General features: G+C 39.2%; 1 protein-coding gene across 1 annotated transcript in view; it reads left to right on the plus strand.

Moving 5' to 3' along the window:
- Window positions 1-14,050: 14,050 nt before the first annotated feature.
- The window catches only part of STK3 (serine/threonine kinase 3), a 54,236-nt gene continuing 49,468 nt past the window's right edge, over window positions 14,051-18,818 (plus strand). The window contains exon 1 of the mRNA XM_072410854.1: window positions 14,051-14,310. Coding sequence (XP_072266955.1) covers window positions 14,288-14,310 — 23 coding nt within the window. The 5' untranslated portion in view covers window positions 14,051-14,287. The remainder of the gene's footprint in view (window positions 14,311-18,818) is intronic.

Genomic DNA, 18,818 nt, shown 5'->3' on the forward strand with positions numbered 1-18,818 from the left:
ATGCATCTGTCAGCCATTAGACAGCTGAAGAGTAAAATACATCAGTGTTTCCGCGTCTATAGTTACATAGATATCCATCAAACCATTCGGTGGAAGCCCTACATGGATGGTGCATATATGGCTGATGGAATCTCTACACGTCCTCTTTGGAGGTTGTCCAAGAATAAATGGCATTGGAGAATTCTGTAAGTAACAATGGTTTATTATAGATACATCTGGCATTTAAGGGCCACAGAGCAGATTTATTGTGAGAAGTTTTCAGGGTTATATATTGCAGTTTTTCTAAGGCTGAAACCCAAGCAAACAGGTTTTTACTCTTTCACTGTCTCTCTGTCTCTTCCTTTCTTTTTATACATGGTTTACATAACAGGAAATAGGAATAAATCTCTTCAAATACACTCTTAGACCAGATTTAGCCTTGCTTCAAGTCCTTGTAACAATGACTCCAGCACGAATACAAATGGTGAATTTCTATAGTGGTAACACAGACAACAATAAAAACCGGATCACTATATTTTATATTATACACAAAGCATTTTCCTTTAGATACACTCTAAGGCAGGCATGGGCAAACTGTATATGGCCCAATAGGGATGTTTCTCTGGCCCTTTGGGTGTTCTGTGGCTCATCGCAGGCTCAGATCTGCGATGGGAGAGTGGGCGGGGTTATGCCTTTATGACGTCACATTCAGAGGTGTCATTATTGTATAACTCCACCCACTCTACTATCGACCCCGCCCCTCTGACAAATTTTTTTTTTCAGATTGTGGCCCCTGACTAAAAAAAGTTTGCCTACCCCTGCTCTAATTTTTGATTTTTTGTTTTCTAATTTTAGCAACATTCTCTGGTGGGGAAATCCTAAATGTCAGTGTGCTTTCAATGATTATAAATAGACCCATAGGTTCTTTTGTCTAATACCTATTTATTCAATTATTTTACTAATTTGTCTATTGTGTAACTATTTACCTATGTGTTTTGTTTAACTATTTTACATAATAAAGAATCTGTCATTTTGTTCAGCCGCACTCACACTGAAGTTACGTTGCCATTTCACTTGTAAATGGTGCTTATCCAAATCCTACTTTACTATAGAGGTTTATTTACATTATTATTTTGGGATGTAATGTAAATCTAAGGACAAGTTATAAGGAATTCAGAAATGTGAATTAGACCCTTTGCTCTATTTTAAAAAAAAAAAAAATTACCAAGGACTGATTTAGCTGTAAGCATGAAATTACTCACAGACCTCTATGAGAAAATATCTGGGGAGGTTAATAGAGCAAAAACACACATCTTCACTTGCACTGCTTTCCAAAAATACATGAAAACATATGATGAGTATGGTAAGTTTAACTAGAAGAGGTGAAAAACCAGAGAACCTCTTGTATTTCAAACAGAGTTTGTAGTTTATTGAGTGTGAGCTGCTATGGTTATTGGAAGCTGGAATGGGGCAGAGGGTATGGGGATCATTAAAATCTCAATTCAGCTTTACAGTATGAGTTATAAAGCACGTTCTTTTAGCATCAGGGGAAAAATATTATATCTAGAGTTTTGGCATCAAGACAAAACTATAGGAAAAAGCTCAGAGTCTATTTAGAGTGTTGTGAAAGGAGGGCTACACATATACCATATGGTCAATTTAGAGTATATTTACTAAAGTGTTTTTCCAGTAAATTGTTTTTGTATGTTAGTAAAATGTAAAAAAAAAGAAAACGTTTTACCCCTTTTTTACTGCCACCTTTGGTGTCGTATAGTTTTAAAAGGAAAGATTTCATACCTAGTGCACATGTTTCTGAATGTAACTGTTTGTTGCAGATACAATGAACCTTATTTATTAAAGCTTTCCAATGTTGGAGAAGATACACTTTCATCAGTGAACTTGAGTGATCCAGCAAACCTAGAATGGATCTGGTCCAGGATTTAAAAAATTTGCTAACAATAAGCAAATAACTTTTAAGTAATCCATTCCAGGTTTGCTGGATTATCCAGGTTCACTGATAAAAGTGTACCTTGTCTAGCCTTGGAGAGCTTTAATAAATCAGGCCAACTATGACATCCATTAGGATGAAGACAATCTTTGTAGAAAAAGACTGAAAGGGTTACTATCAGCAACCCAAAAAAATCCCTAAAGCAGTTCAATTCAACCCCTATTTAATGTACAGCGCTGCGTAACATGTTGGGGCCATATAAATCCTGTATATTAATAATAATAATAATAATAATAATAATAATAATAATCTGATTGACCCCCTATATCTTTGCTGTACCCTGTAGTGACTTATGGGACTGGAGGATGAAACCTCTTGGTGGGGAAGACATTCATTTGACAATTTTAGAAATGTTGAATGCTGAAGATCCTGATAGTGGCTGTAGTGCTGCAATGGGGGGGGGGCAACAACAGTTCCACTTTAATGAGGAAGGCTAAATGTTCAAAAAAGATATAATTTTATCCTGTCACTTCGTACCTTAAACTATTCTATCTTTTTTTATCTATTGCAGTTCTGCCCACAAAGTTTTGTTTTGGATAGAGTGGGGAAGGGTTAAAATTTAGCAAGGTTTTATTGCTGCTATGTACCTTTTTGTCAGATTTTCCCTTGCTTTCGGTCAGGCCAGAAAGTGTTGGAAAATCTTTGCACTTTTTAAAAGAAAGAAGTGTTTATAGATACTTATCCAAATATTGGTAAAGGTATAATCTTGTGTTAAAATTAGAATCATATTTGTAATGTGTAAAGAGTAGCTCTTCCTAAATATTTATTTGGTCAATAGACAAGAAGGCTGGTGAAGATGATGATAAATGACATATAATATTATGTATTAATAATAATATATAATAATAGATGACTAAAAAAGTCTTTCTACGGTTGGATGAAGCCTTGTATATGGTTGCAAAGGATTACTGGGACACCGAATGACTTTATAATATTTACATACTGTATTTGCAGCATTGTCTGTATTACATTAGTAGTTGACTGACTTTTTTTGTTACCTGGCTTTGGATAAAATAACTGGAGATAATTTGTTACCATAACATGTTGGTGCCTTGGTAATCCTAAAGTGTATGCCTGGAGATAAGAACAACATTTTGTACACATATCTGCCATACAATCACATTGCATATGTTTTGTTCCTTTATATTTGATTCAAGTACTAGATTGTAAGCTCTTCGGGGCAGGGTCCTCTCCTCCTGTGTCACTGTCTGTATTAGTCTGTCATTTGCAACCCCTATTTATTGTACAGCACTGCATAATATGTTGGCGCTATATAAATCCTGTTTATTAATATTAATAATAAAGTACTGTCCTACTCCTTTCGATCTGCCAGCAATCTAATAACCCAAAAAATATGCTGTACAAAGCTGATAATACTGCCTCCAAATTTCTAGTGATCCCTCTCTATTCATCTCCATAACAGGGCTACAGTGTTCTCCCCAGCCCTTTGAGCCGGGCGCACCACTCGGCACTTTTCAGCTTTTCAGTAACCACCCGGCTGTTTTTGGATGGTTACTGAAGAGTTGGATCACAATACAGGGGCTGCCATCCACCTACAATTTCTTCGCACCCGCCTTAAAAGAAATCTGTGTTCAACACTGCAGCGGAAGGCGTATTGTAGCTCACCAAGGAAGAACTGAAGGCTGGTTTGGATTTGGAAGGCAGAAAAGGTACTGTGTTCTCATATCACAAGAAGAAGTTAGGAGTCTACTGAATTTCTGATAGATTAATGGATTTTCTGTAATTGCAGTATTATAAGGAGACAAAACATGGACATGTGCATATGTATGTGTATATGCTGTTGCTCAGATGTAATGATTTGTAAAAAGAAAAGGAGCTTCGGCTTGGTTGCCATTGGTAAATATGACTCTCTGGTCTCACACATACTCACATCTGCTTTTAATTGGAAACAATTTATTGTTCAACAATAACAGATCTTTACTCCCGAATTTGACATGTACAGCTGATGGAAAACCTCCCAGCACATATACAAAACTCCCTGGACAAACACAGCAACATTTGGGAACTTAATTTGGTTCACCAGTGAGAAAATCCCATAAAATATCTGTAGACATCTGTCTATTTAGAATGTAAATGGGACGTTGGATAGCGAGGACATGACCTGGGATATGACCTCCTATATTGCTCTCTCCTCCCTTAATTTGTCCTTAGCTTTGTTACTTTATTTACATAGTAAATAAATTACAGACACAAGAGTTCTTGAAAAAAAGAATGAATTATCTTCATCCGCAATGATATCTTCAAGCATATCCACAGTGATATTTGCAGATAGATAGTAATACAAGGTGAAAATTCATGCTAAAGGCATACCTTCATTTCAAAGTAGCTCACACATAAATGAATATCTATTACTAAAGTTTTCATACAAATAACATTGTGATGATTGATATTATTAAATGCTCAACTCCATGTCTTTGTTTTTCTTTTAACGTTCGAGCATTTTTTTTAGGTTTTCATTAATACAAGGAAGAAATACAAAATTCAGAGTAGAACCAAGATTTACAGGAGGGATGCATACAATTAAACAAAGCTTATTACATATAAGCTCTGATATATAACACATATAATAAGAACAAATAGCACACACATTTGTTGCATTAAAATCTGAGGCAGAAGAACAAAGGGTCCACTGGGACCTGTGGCATAAAAACAGACTAACAATCTATATATGGAGATCAAGGAATGCCAATCGTTTGCCAATGGTAATGGTACCAAAATCAAAGATGACATGAGAGCTTAAGCAAGAAAGAGAAGAAGGCAAAGAAACACATGGGAAAAGAAAGAAAAGAGTACTGAGCGAGGGGGGTAAGGATAAATGGGACAGTAACATGGTCAGGGTACAGGGAAAATGCCAATTACCAGCTACTAAGCCCTGTCTGAGTTCTTCCCTGTTGGTCTACAGTACTCCTTCCCCTATTATGGAGTCGAGTAGAGGGAGATCCCTTGAGATGCAGATTCCCTTGATCCCTTGAGATTCGGAGGCAGTGTTATCAGCTTACTACAGCAAGTTTGGAGGATATTAGATTGCTGGCAGATCAAAAGGAATGGCACAGCACTTAAGGGACAAAACATATGAAATGTGAATGTATAACACTCTGATTTTGCCCTCTCATTTACCCCCCAATAGTCAGAACATTTCCAGGTCCTGTCACTTTCACCTACGCAACATCTCCAAAATCCGCCCCTACCTGTCCCAGAGACCACCAAACTCCTTGTACACGATCTTATCTCTCATCTGGACTACTGTAACCTCCTCCTCTCTGGTATCCCACTAACCCGACTCTCTTCCATACAATCTATTATGAATGCTGCAGCCAGACTCATCCATCCTTCCCTCCACTCCTCTCTTTGTAGTTCTCTTCATTGGCTTTCATTTCACCTTAGAATAAAATTCAAGCTCCTGTGCTTTGCCTTCAAATTCCTCCACAGTTATTGTCCCACTTACCTTTCTGACCTTATAGAAAAATACTCCCCTAGCTGCTCTCTTCAACCTCCAATGACGTACTAATGACTTCCTCACTCATAACCTCATCACACGCACGGCTACAAGACTTTTCTAGAGCTGCCCCAACTCTCTGGAATGGTCTTCCTCATTCTTTTCGCCTTGCTCCTGCTTTCCCCTCATTTAAAAGAGCATTTGAAACCCATTGTTTCAAACTTGCTCACCCATTTTCCTCTGTCCCTTAAAACCCTCACTACTTCCCACCACTCCATATTTTCCCGCCTATTATGTGTTACTTCCCCCACCTCCGAGATTGTAAGCTCTTGGGGCAGGGTTCCCTCCTCCTCTTGTGTCACTGTCTGTATCTGTCTGTCTTTTGAAACCCCTATTTCATGTATAGTGCTGTGTAAAATGTTGACGCTATATAAATCCTGTTTATTAATAATAATAATAATAATAATAATAATAATAAAATTATGGCAGAGATGTGTACACAATGTTATACTTTTCTCCAGGCATACACTTTAGGAATACCGAGGCACCAAAATTTTGAACATGTTATCATTAAACTTGAAAGAAGAAAGGAGGGGGTTGGGGGAAGAGACTGATTTGGACCAATGGTGATGGGGCTCCAGCCTTTTTTATTATTCTATGTCATAGAGGATAAATAAAGATATTTATCCACTAACCCAACTCTCTTCTCTACAATCTATTATGAATGCTGCAGCCAGACTCATCCATCCTTCCCTCCGCTCCTCTTATTCGGCAAAGAATCATCCAAAGGATCCCTCAGTAGGTCCCGAGTGACCATATTATTCAAAAGACTTTTAGCTTGTCATGTATACTGGCCACCTCTTTAAAAGGATATGTGACTCAGCGACATGCATGGAGAAATAGATAATGAGACATTTTTAAATAGGGATAATTTTTAAAATATTGCCCAGCAAAGTAATAAAAAAAAACAACTCTAGATGCAACACTCTTTTCTTCTTCTGAGTTGTCCTCTGCAGTTTTTCATTTTCACCACTAGACTTTATTCCAGGCTCCAACTAGGAATTTGTCATGATCCCATCTCTCCTCTAACTCAATGATATAGAAAGCAGTTCTAAAATTAGTCCTAATACGAAGCACTCCTTCTAAAAATGCTAGGTGTCTGGCTGTTATGCTGAACTGGTAGTGTTAATGTTTTTTTCCCCAGCCAGTGAGTGTGTGTGTAAGGAAATGGTAACAATGATGAATTTTTTTTTTATCATTATTGAGGGACTCTGATGATGATACCTCTCCAGAAGGTGGGCCTGATTTATTAAAGCTCCCCAAGGCTGGGGATGATACCTTTTTCATCATGGAAGCTGGGTGATCCAGCAAACCTGGAATGGATCTAGTCCAGGATTTAAACTATTTGCTAGCAAACTACTTTTAAGAAATCCCTTCCAGGTTTGCTGGATCACCCAGCTTCACTGATGAAAGTGTATCATCTCCAGCCTTGAAGAGCTTTCATAAATGAGGGCCAGTGTGTCTATGATGCCCTGCATCTCACGATAACCCTGGTCATCAGCATCATGTCCTGGTACTGGCCTACAGGGCAGTAAACCTGCAGGGTACAGTACCAAAGAGGGGTGGACATTGCTGAGAGATGATATTGAATTGTTTTTATATTTTTATATGTATGGCAATTAAAACAATGTTGCTGTGCTTCAAGCAGCGTAAGACAGTTTCAAAACTTGATTATCAAGTTTTGTCATTGCATGTCATATGTTTTTTCTCGGTAAACGGCATATTGATTGTGCTAATCACTTACCAGGCATTGGGGTTTGCTGACCACCTCCCTAGAGCTCTGTTATCAGTATGAGCAGTCTTTTCAATGTTCCCTTTTTCTTTTCTTTGTCAGCAGCTGTCATTTTTTTCCTGTCTGCAGAAAACAGAAGCTGGTGACAACTTCATCACAAGGACAGCTCAGGAGTGAAAATGTTGGAAAAATTATTTTGACCTGTGCTGATTTAGCAGGGAAAATGGAATCTCACCCCTCTATTAGATGTTCAGTAAGGAATTTATCTTGAAAGGGCGTTAACCTTACCTTCAGTATCTGGATATCCTCAACCATGCAAACAGCTCATCCACCATCATAAAGAAAGTTAGGGGACACACTCAATATTTCCTAAAAAGAAGAAAAACAAAAACTCGCCTCTCTCCAGGTTCTCTGTCTATTCTCAAATTTGCCTAATGTTTATAACTTGTCCATTAAAAACCTAGTGTTGGGCTTCCCGTAGACCTAATATAAGAGGTCACCACTATTGGATTACCCTCACCACTTAACCCCAATATGTAACCTCACATTTTACTCACCAAACGGTAAAAGAAACCTAAATACCTTACATGCAAAAAATTGCACTAACAGCTCCCTCTCCTGCAAAGAGATCTTTGCACTGAAACCCACAGATATGAGTAAAACTTTACCATAACTTCCTACTTATTTTTAGAATTGAATATGTCCACCCCTAGAGATGCACACATGCTGAATTTCTCCTAAATATTTCTGTGCTATTTAATAGCAAATGCCTTACAGCTGGGCACACCATTTTATGTATAACCCCATTAAATTAAAAGCTGTAAGAAATCATGAGAAACCCACATCAGCCGGAATATTTATGAGAGCAAAAGAGGAAGTGTAGCAAGTTATACTAATCAATCAACAGTCATCTTTCATTGCCACACTTTGCACATCATTGCTTTTTTACTGCCTCAACTGAAAACATTTAAAGTGTATTTAGGTGTATGAAGCAGAAAGTAGACTTGTGTGACTTTGTTCACTTTATTGCAACCCTTTAGTTTTCCATTCTCTAAAGATACCACCTCCTTCTTGATTTAGGAAATGGATATTTTAAAATAAAATACTCTTAACATCTGGTACATTGTAATAACATATAGTGACTATTACACATGCTACATGAAAGGAGATGATACAGCTAACTGAATATCACATGCAGTAAAAAACCAAGGCCACTGTTCTCAGACTTGTGTGCTTACAAGATAACATATTCCATACTGACCACCATTAAAGTAAAATGATGTGCAAATCAAAATTGTACATAGGATGAAAAAATCTATACATGGAGCTTAAGGGCTATTCATGGTCAAAACCATTTCAAGCTCACTCCTTCCTCCCTTTAACCCAATCTCTCAACCAGGGTTCTGTGCTCCACAGGTTGTTCAAACTGTGGCTGACTGACCTCCTATTTGACAATGCCTGTATAGTTCCCGGGCCAATGCCACTTGGTAAAGCCAGCTACATGACCCTAATATTGTTTTTAGCTGCTTTTAAAGGTTATTCTAGCCACCACTGTAGTGGGGGGAGGGGGGGATACATTTTACTGGCCACCAATTTAGGAGGCTTCTTTGCATACTGATCCCAAATAAATTGTTTTAGCAGGGGTTCCCCGAGACCCAAAAATGTATTAAAGGATTCCTCAAAGGATGAGAAAGGCCGCTCTACCATTGCACAATCTAAAATTCCTTTTCTTGTAAAGAAGGAAGGATTTATTCACCTAAATCTGCTGTCCAGAGCTCCTGAGGGTGCTGCTTGGAATGCTGATCCAGCACTGTTCAGTGTATTTCTTTATTAAAAAACTTGGATAACCAACATGAAATGTCCAAATAATGCAGAACACCTGCAGTTAGACCCTGCTGCACCACATGACCCCACCTTTAGGTAAGCACAGGTTTTAGATTTTTTGATATGCCAATGATCAGTTAGAATGGGGAATACCAATCTTGGAAATCAGTTTACCTTAAGTGAAAACCCCATGGCTAAAATAACAACGGATCCAGAGATAAAGTCAGTTGAACTTGATCCCTCATATACTAGAATCTCCCTATTCATCATCAACGCTGTCCAGACCAGGATTGTGTTATATAGGAAAATATAGAGATCTAAATACTGTGTAAATTTAGTTATCCATATTCAATGATCTATTTGTCATTTTTGTCAATTCTCTCATTCACCTATAATACACTTTATAACATCTTTACCTTGATGATTTGCAAGGATTCACACCTCAGTCATGTAAATCAAATGAATACCAGCTGCTGCTGACTTCCCGGCACCAGGGGATATGAATATGTATTCAGAATAAGATGTTTCCACAAATTTGTACACCTTCCATTTGGTTCTTAGACAATCATGAGATACCATAACACATTTCATGGTGAGTGGATTGAGATGACCATGTTTCCTTTGTGGATATAAAAGTCTATCTGAAATCTAATCCTGTTTTTAGCTATTTATAAATGTGGTATTCTACCCAACACTGTGGGCGGCATTCTTTCTGCTGGCCACCAAATTAGGAGACTTTTTTTGCATACTGATCCCAAATAACTTGTTTTAGCAGGGGTTCCCCGAGACTCAAAAATTTATCATAAGGATTTCTCAAAGGTACAAAGGTTGAGAAAGGCTTCTCTAAAGGTGCATGATCTAAGTTTCCTTACCTTGTAAAGATTTCTTCACCTAAATCTGCTGTTCAGTGGTCTTGAGGGTGCTGCTTAGACCGCTGATCCAGCACTGCTAAGTCACCTGGATATAAAAGTCTAGTTGAATGTGAAGAATACTAACATTTCCATAATCTGATTAGTACAATAAGAAAGAACCTTCAAGGACAAACTGAAGGGGACCTATTTCTGCCTACAATATAAATTATTATACATTTAGTTAGAATCATCTAAATATATGGTGGATTTTACCTACAAAATGCTTTTCCTAAGCATTTCAGGTGTAAAATTTAGAAAGAAAACTATGCAGACAGAGCACAATATATATATGGAAAAAATTAAATGCTAAACTCAACCTACTGCAAAAGTTGACACATATACTTTACAAAGGCATTTCGCTCACTGTTTTTGTATTGGAAATAATTTTTCTGCAAACCAGCAAATTTGTACCATTAACTATGACTAGGTACTGATCCCAGAAAAACTGGGACTATATGAGCACATTTAATGACTCACTGAGTTTTCTTTTCTCCATTTGGTTCTGTTAAAATAAATTGATTTGAGCTTTTATCTTCTTTTATCTACACAACATCCAGTTTGCTAGGATTACTACTTCACCTTGCCATGCTATGCATTGATTTCTTCAACACCCCTCAAGACTATTGTTGGTCGAATACCTCACTATTTGATTCGACAGTTATTCGATCGAATAGGGCGATATTGTTTGGGTGATCGAACGTCAAATTCGAACACTATTAAAGTCAATGGGGGCAAAATTCAGGGTTTTTTTTCAGGACTGTGTAGAACTGAAAGAGCAATCAGGGGAGCAGAGCTGTCAGCTCTGCTCCCCTGATTGCTCTTGCACCCCTAGCATAACTATATACAAGAACACAGGAGTCCCACGGTATCCCTGGGCACTAGAGGCTAAATGGGGATGACAAGTCTCCCCATTCATTCACCTCTAGTGCTCTGTGATTGGCTGGGGAAAGGAAAATCCTGATGACGCTGTGATGGTGATGAATGGGGAGACTTGTCTTCATTTAACCTCTAGTGCCCGGGAATCCCACACTGACAGGAGGAATCATCCTGTCATTGTGGGATAATCTGTAAAAAAATAAAAGTTAGTTACACAAATCACACACATTCAATAAATTACTTTACCGTTAAAGCCTCTTTTTTTTACCACATTTTTTTACACACAAATTTGCAAAGTCGAATCCCGTGTTTTTCAAGTCAGGTCTTTCTGAATTCAAACAGCCATATTCGGGTCATATATAGGGACAACCCAAATTCGAACACAACACTGCTCAAGACCCCGCCGTGGTGGTCTGTCTTATTACTTACAGTAAGGTTAGCATATTATCATTAATATTTAATCTGGCATCTAGTATTTAACTGGTTTGGGTTGTTTCTTTAACACTCTGTTCTTTTTATCTTTCCTATATTGTAATGGTTTGTTTTTCCTTTTTCCAGGGCTAATATCGGACGAGAATCTGACGTGTTTCTGCGGCTGTCTGACGTCATTCATGGATACATGATACAGTGTTTTGTGTCATTCTTTAACCCTTCCTGACACTTGTAGTCTCACAAAAACTTCCACCTTGTTATAACATTATAGACTTATAAGTCATTATGGAATCATACATTATTGTAGACCCATATTTCATCATGGATCCATGTGTAATTATAAAAGTGGCACGGTGGCTAGCCTTTGCACCGCTGGGTCCCAGGTTAAGATTCCAACCAGGACACTATCTGCATGGAGTTTGCAGATTCTCTTGTGTTTGCGTGGGTTTCCTCCAGGTACTCCGGTTTCATTCCAAAAACATGCAGTTAGGTTAATTGGCTTCCCTCAGAATTGACCTTAGACTACATTAATGACATATAACTATGGTAAGGACATTAGATTGTGAGTCCCTTTAAGAGACAGCTAGTGACATGATTATGGACTTTGTACAGGGCTGCGTAATATGTCGCTGCTATATAAATGGTGTGTAGTAATAACACTGGTCAACAAACATTTTAGGTTATGTTTGATGTGCAGATTCCAAATATTGTATTATTTTTGCTAGATTGGCTCTAGTTTTTGAAATAATGACCTCAATAATAACCTCATAGAAAACTAATTTAACATGAAAATTAAACAAAATAAACTAGATATGCCTATGTATAGCAAAATACATTTTTGAAATACTTAATGTCAATACCCTGTTTCCCCGATTATAAGGCACTCTCTTATATTTTTTGAAATGCCAAAATATGCCCTGGGTCTTATTTTCAGGGGATGTCTTATTTTTCCATGAAGAAGACTACAGTACACATTTATTGTTGAAAGTCACTCATGATCACTCATTGGGGATGTCCTAAAATCGGGGAAACACGGTATATTCTATATTCAGAATATTTACAGAACTAATCACAAAGATGTCATTGTAAAACTCTGTATGATTTCCTTGTATGCTGATGGTCAGGATCACGTTGAAGGCTCCAGCAGTAGTCTGCCATCATGTGTCTATCCCATCTGCGCTGATACCTTTCTTCCACCACCTTTCTATCTTGATGGATCCTCTCCCCTGGTTCCTCAACGAAATCACCAAGGTTTTTTCTTTGGATTGCAAAGGTTGCAAATGGCTAAGGAGATAGTGTATGCTCATAGTAGCACCCAAATTTTTGTAAGTTTAAGAGCAACTTTTGACATAGACACTCTACACAAGTTTTACATACCATATGGGAAGCCCAATACTTATCTTGGTACCCCAGTTTAATACCAAAATATGCAAGATATGCTTTTTTTCACAAATTCTTCCCATATGTTTCTTCTCTGTTTTAGCTCTGAATATTCACCGCAAATATAGCAAAATACATTAGGGTCATTTAAACAACTTATTCTTGAAGAATTCATACTTCTTTAAAAAAAGGAAAATGTATGAATAAAATAAAGGCAAATAAAAGTTTCATGAAAATATTGCAACATTTAATATATAAAATGCAAAACATCAGTGTAAATAAAGATTGATAATATTATCCTGTGTTAACATTTGTTGTTGGTAAAATCTTCTATTCCGATTCCTGTATCACAAGACCGAGAGCCAATTCAATGAAACTGATGTCATTTCTGGAATCAGCAGACCTCAAATACACTAAATATTTCGAAAAATTCTTGGCAAGTGAAATTTTTTTTTGAGCTGTGTAATAGATTCATACACCTTTACAGAGCCACATGTCTTAATAAACCCCTATGCCAACATAGACTCATTCCCGTGTGTTACTTCCCCCACCTCTTAGATTGTAAGCTCTTCGGGGCAGGTCTGTGTCACTCTCTGGATCTGTCTGTCATTTGAAACCCCTATTTAATGTACATCGCTGCGTAATATGTTGGCGCTATATAAATCCTGTTTAATATTAATAATATTATGTCATGGCAAATCCATATGTCAACATGGAGCCTTGTGGCATATTAATGTCCCATCATCCTAGACTCTTATGCCATCACAGAGACATATGGCCTCAGAGATTCTTATGTGATTGTGGAAATGCTTGTTGTCTCTGGCCACCTCCTGCAGCATATTCCCCATCTCTGACATCTGTAGCGATACATTCACTATATATTTGGGGTGCCATTGGTAATGTCAGGGGCTTGAAGCCATCACAGAACTTTTATATACATGCAGAAGTTTCTAGTGCTTCAGCCGCAGCAGGGGCAGCACAGGATGATGCCTGAAAAAAGTTGGCACCGTCATTCTGGAGAAAAACATATTGATATATGTGAGGAATACCTGGAAGTGTTACACATACACACAAATTACGGTATCATGGTGCATTAAACAAATTTAAAATATGTAACTAATGCTTTGAACACTTTATTAAGTTCTATAAATTGTAATAAGCCAGGCAGAGAAATGACAGGAGGATTTATTTGTGTGACTACCATGACAGGTTCTCTTTATAACGTTGTCACGTGGTCAGATCAATCAGCAGCTTAACCCAGCGAAGCTTCTCTGGATGCGCCGGGTAAAGACACGCCCCCTACCCGGCATCCTCTGGGCGCCCTTTCAGCTTCCTGCTCCCTGGCTACGCTGGTTGGGAGGGAATGAAGCGCAGCTTTACCATCAATAACACTAGAAGAAACTTGCTAGGACTTGTCACGAGCCTGGGACCAATTAGCAAGTGAGCTTGTGCCCGAGCCTGCCAATCAGAGTTGTATTTCCAGCCGGTGGGCGGTACTAGCTGTGGCAGCAGGTTGGGTTGAAGTGTATTGGTTGAGGAGGAAGATGGAAGTTGTGCGGAGTTAGTGCGGGTTCCGGAGCTTCTTGTGGGTGTTATCGGTCCGGAGTGTGAGAACAGAGGCAGCCAGCATGGAGCACCCCGCGCCAAAGAGGTGAGACGGAACGTGCTCATTATTTCCTGGAGGAGATGGATTGTAAGGGGCCTGGCCGGGGGTCAGTACTGGGAGCAGAGGCCTCAGTCCTGCCATGTCCGCCTGTCACTGAGGAGAAGCCGGGTCACAGCTCTGCCCTCCACCCCCAGTCTGCTAGTATGTGTTTACCTACTCTACAGGGTTGAACCCACAATTTTTTTTTTTAGCTGGGTGGGAAGAAATTGTAGGTGGGTGACAGCCCCTGTGTTGTGACCCAAGTCTTCAGTAACCACACAAAAACAGCCAGGTGCTTACTGAAAAGTGCTGGGTGGTGCGCCCATCTAAAAGCGGCCGGGGATCACACTTCTACTGTACACTGTGCCAGCAGGTCACATAATGTACCAGCACCAACCAATTCCAATGCCGGCACCGACAACGCTGCACCGGCATTGGAACTGCTGCTCCGGCATTGGCAATGCAGTGCTGGCACCATTAAATTTCACACTCACTCTGCATCACTGAGACGTCACCGACATCAGCAATGCTGCGCTGGTACCGACAGGTTTCACATTCTACTAGCACTGATCTACACACAGGTCCTACTCTGTACCAGCATTATCAAATTGACATGTCACACACCACCAGCACAGACATCTAGCACTCTGTGCCAGCACTGACAGGTCACACGCTGGCCACTAAAAAGTAACCCAGTGTTTTAGGAATGATATCTGTAACTCTGCACTGACATCTGTAAAAATGTGTCAGCTCTTGGTTGCTGTATTGTCACAAACTGTGTTAGCCTGGAGCCACTGACAAGTCGCATAATGCACCGGCACTGAGATCGGTAACATCGTGCCAGCACTTTGGCCCACCGAGGGGTCACACTTTGCACCAGGGCTAACGTGATTCACTGACCCACTAACACGGCTCTTAATATGTCAGTGCTGATTGGCTAACATGGGTCACAGACTGAACATAAACTAAACATTGGGACTTTGGCAAAAGAAAGAATAGAACTGGTTGCTGTTGGCATATGTCTTTGGTGCCCATTCACATGGTATTCATCGCATTATTCACAAAACATTGTGCCCTTTGCATCACATTGTGGTATTGATATTGCATGGTTCACATCACATTGAGTCATTCACATCAAATTGCATCATTCACATTTTCTGAGTTCCTGCTCTGTTCTCCGTGCACATTTCCCATCCATGATATGTGATTGTGATACGCTGATTCTGAGCCGTACAATGTGTGAAGTAATGCATTGTAATATAAATGGTGACATTCAACTTCTGCTGAGCCTAAAGCTCATTCCCAGAACCTTCACACACAGCTCCAACCTCCCTGTATCCTTGTTATATGTTTGTACTGACAGCTGTGTTATAGTACAGCTCTCATAATGCAGTGAATCTCCCTTCCTTCCCTTACACTTTGGCTGATCTCAGCTTTAAGCAGCACCCAGAAAGAATGGATCCTCTCCGTAACATTTGCACCAGCTCAAAGATCTCACCATCAGCCCTAAGAAACAACCATGTCCTTTAATTCTCATGAGTCTGCTAAACACTGACATATCAGTGGGTGGAGTGACCCTCTTAATCCTCTGTTTACTTCCTGAGTAGGCACCTTGGGTGGATTGTTTTGGAGAGATAAAACTTAAAATGCCAATCCGCTGACTTTCATTGGCTGATAGGGATCACACAGTTTCTTCGTGTCCTGACCTCCCCATCACCATATCGGTTTCATGTTCAATAATTCACGATTTCACACAAGAGGAAAACAAATGTCCGTTTTAAGCCATGCCGCTAGTTTGTGTTGCTTTGAAGATATCCAGATGCTGGAAGTGTGTTGGGCACATTGTGCTCAGCTTATCAGTGTCTGTGTCACAGACATATGTTCCACTTCCATTATCTCTGGCACATTTGTGTTTGTATTAGAAGCCTGTGTGTAGTGCATTGGTAAATGCTGATTGCAGTGTGATGTAAATGTAGGTCACATTGTCCGTATGTTCTATATTGGACCGGTCGGTGCAAGGTGGGCATGCTCGACAATGACCTAGGTAGTGTCAGAACTGCTAGTATGAAACTTTCTAAGGTTGCTTCTTTTGTTGGGAATAGAAGTCCATGAGCGTTGCTTGATTGTGTGTCATCAATTCATTCATTCCTGGCACATGCAGATGAAGCCAGGAATGCTGGTTATGCTGATGCCTCACCTGGGGCTACAGTGTTTAACCCAGAAGTTTTTTTTAAACTGGGTGGGCAGAAATTGTAGGCGGGTGGCATCCCCTGTATTGTGACCCAATTAACCTCCCAAAAACAGCTGGTTGCTTACTAAAAACGTACCAGGTGGTGTGCCCGGCTAAAAGGGGCTGGGGAGAACACTGGGCTGTCAGGCGATTATTGCAGAAGCGATATCACCTGTCTCTTACTTCAATAATAACCTGCCTTGTCATAGATTTTTAAAAGAAGCTTTACCCACCCTGAATGTAAACATTTACCAGACACATTATGTAACGTTGAAGGGTCTACTTTGTTGAATTGGTACTTTTCTGGTAATATTTTGAGTATATCTCAGCAAGTAGTTAAAGACAGCAGCAATTTTTGTCTGTGACCATTTACATAAAATAAAATTTAATTTGTGTAATGATTCACAAGACATCTGTTAGTAAATCGTCTTCACTTGAAATGTATCGTTGGACGGCAGTAAAATCTGATAAACTGCAACATCATGCTGAGCACAGCAGCAGTTTCAACCCCCTCTTAATAATTTCACCCCTTTAAAGGGTTCAATATAAATTACTGGTGGTGACAATAGTGTTGATGTTCTATATGAGTAATGGTGGCTAGCATTACTTGGGCTCTGGGTTTGAATTTTGGTCGGGAAACTTTCTTCATTGAGTTTGTATGTTCTTCCTGTGCTTGTGTGGGTTTCCTCCGGACGCTCTGGTTTACTTCCACATCCCAACAAAATATTGCTAGGTTCATTGGTGGAAGCCCTATATTAGGCTATGGTAAGGACATAGATTATTAGCTCCTCTGAGGGACTGCTAGTGACATGATATGGTATAGACCTTGGTTGGACCTCATGAGTAGAACTAAAGTATTACTAAGCCCTGGAACAAAAATGAATATTTAACAGGTTGCTTTTTTTTAGTTTTTCAGGTAGTACAGAAAATATGTTTTAGACGCTGTACAAGCGCTTCTGTTCCTCCAAAGAAATGAATATGAATCGTATGAATAATGTGCCTCCCTGAAACTTTAACTTGCTGTAAAAAGTTGAAATTTGAAGGTTACTGCAGACACCCTTCCTAGTATTGCGGTTTTCCTCAGAGCCCCTTAATCCATAATTTTTGCAGATTTAGCTGTTTGGGTTTTTTTTTGTATTGAGCCCTCAAAATGTTTGTGAACCAAGAGCCAGTTGCCATACATGAGGAACACATGGTGACCAAGGCCTTTTAATTCTTGTTTATGTATGTATGTATGTATTATTAATAATAAACATTATTTATATAGTGCAGTATTCTCATGTTAGCCGGACACAGCACCTGCCACTTTTCAATCACCCGGCTGATTTTGGGAGGTTACTAGAAAGTTGGGTTGTAATACAGCTGTCACCACCTGCCCACAACTTAAAAAAAAATTCTGGGTAGAATTTTGTAGTGTCAACATATTACGCAGCGCTGTACATTAAATAGGGGTTGCAAATGACATTCCAATATGATCAATGACACAGGAAAAGGAGTGGACCCTGCCCAGAAGAGCTTACAATCTAATGTAAAAACCTCATTTTAAATGAGGTCATACTTGTGTCATTGTTACCGTGGACTAAACAATGACTTTGTGTATTATGGTATCTCGCGCATGTTTGTGCAGACATCTTATGATGTGTTTTAATGTTTCCAAGTCTCCAATTAACAATCATAGTTTTGTTCTTCGTTTGGGGCTGTCTGCCTTCCTACAGACAGGATTGACCTTAGATTTCCTGGCTTTATGTAAGCTGTCCTAACATGTATTTCAATGGTGATTGTTTCCCCTTCCGTGCCTTGAAATGCTCCGTTTAACAGCAGACTTACAATCAATTGAATTGAATATATTTTATTGTTCTGTATTAGATGGATATTAGCCTCTGCCATGCTTAGGGCTGACATTTAAAAATGTATGAAGCTGAATGAAGCTATAATTCTGTCATTCAACCAATAAGTAATCTCCCCCATACAGCTACATTATTGTACTATAAGTCCCATGATTCTTTAAGCTGTTATTGGCAAAGGTGAGCCAGATTGGTAATGGCATGGTGGGCATCAGATTGAGAGCTACAGACCACTCAGGACTTCCCATGTCAACGTTTTTATGTAATTTTGTGACTGCTTTTGGGATTCAACATCTAAAACTTTGCAGCAAAGCAGTGCAGATCAAATCATTACAACATATAAATTCCAAAAATCAGCTACTATGCAATGAAAATGCAGTCCCTTCTAAACCTGTAAGAAATGTAACCTCACCGGCCTTTAAAAAAAAAACAACAAAAAA

Source organism: Pyxicephalus adspersus, chromosome 5, assembly GCF_032062135.1.
Source record: "Pyxicephalus adspersus chromosome 5, UCB_Pads_2.0, whole genome shotgun sequence".
Lineage (NCBI taxonomy): Eukaryota > Metazoa > Chordata > Amphibia > Anura > Pyxicephalidae > Pyxicephalus > Pyxicephalus adspersus.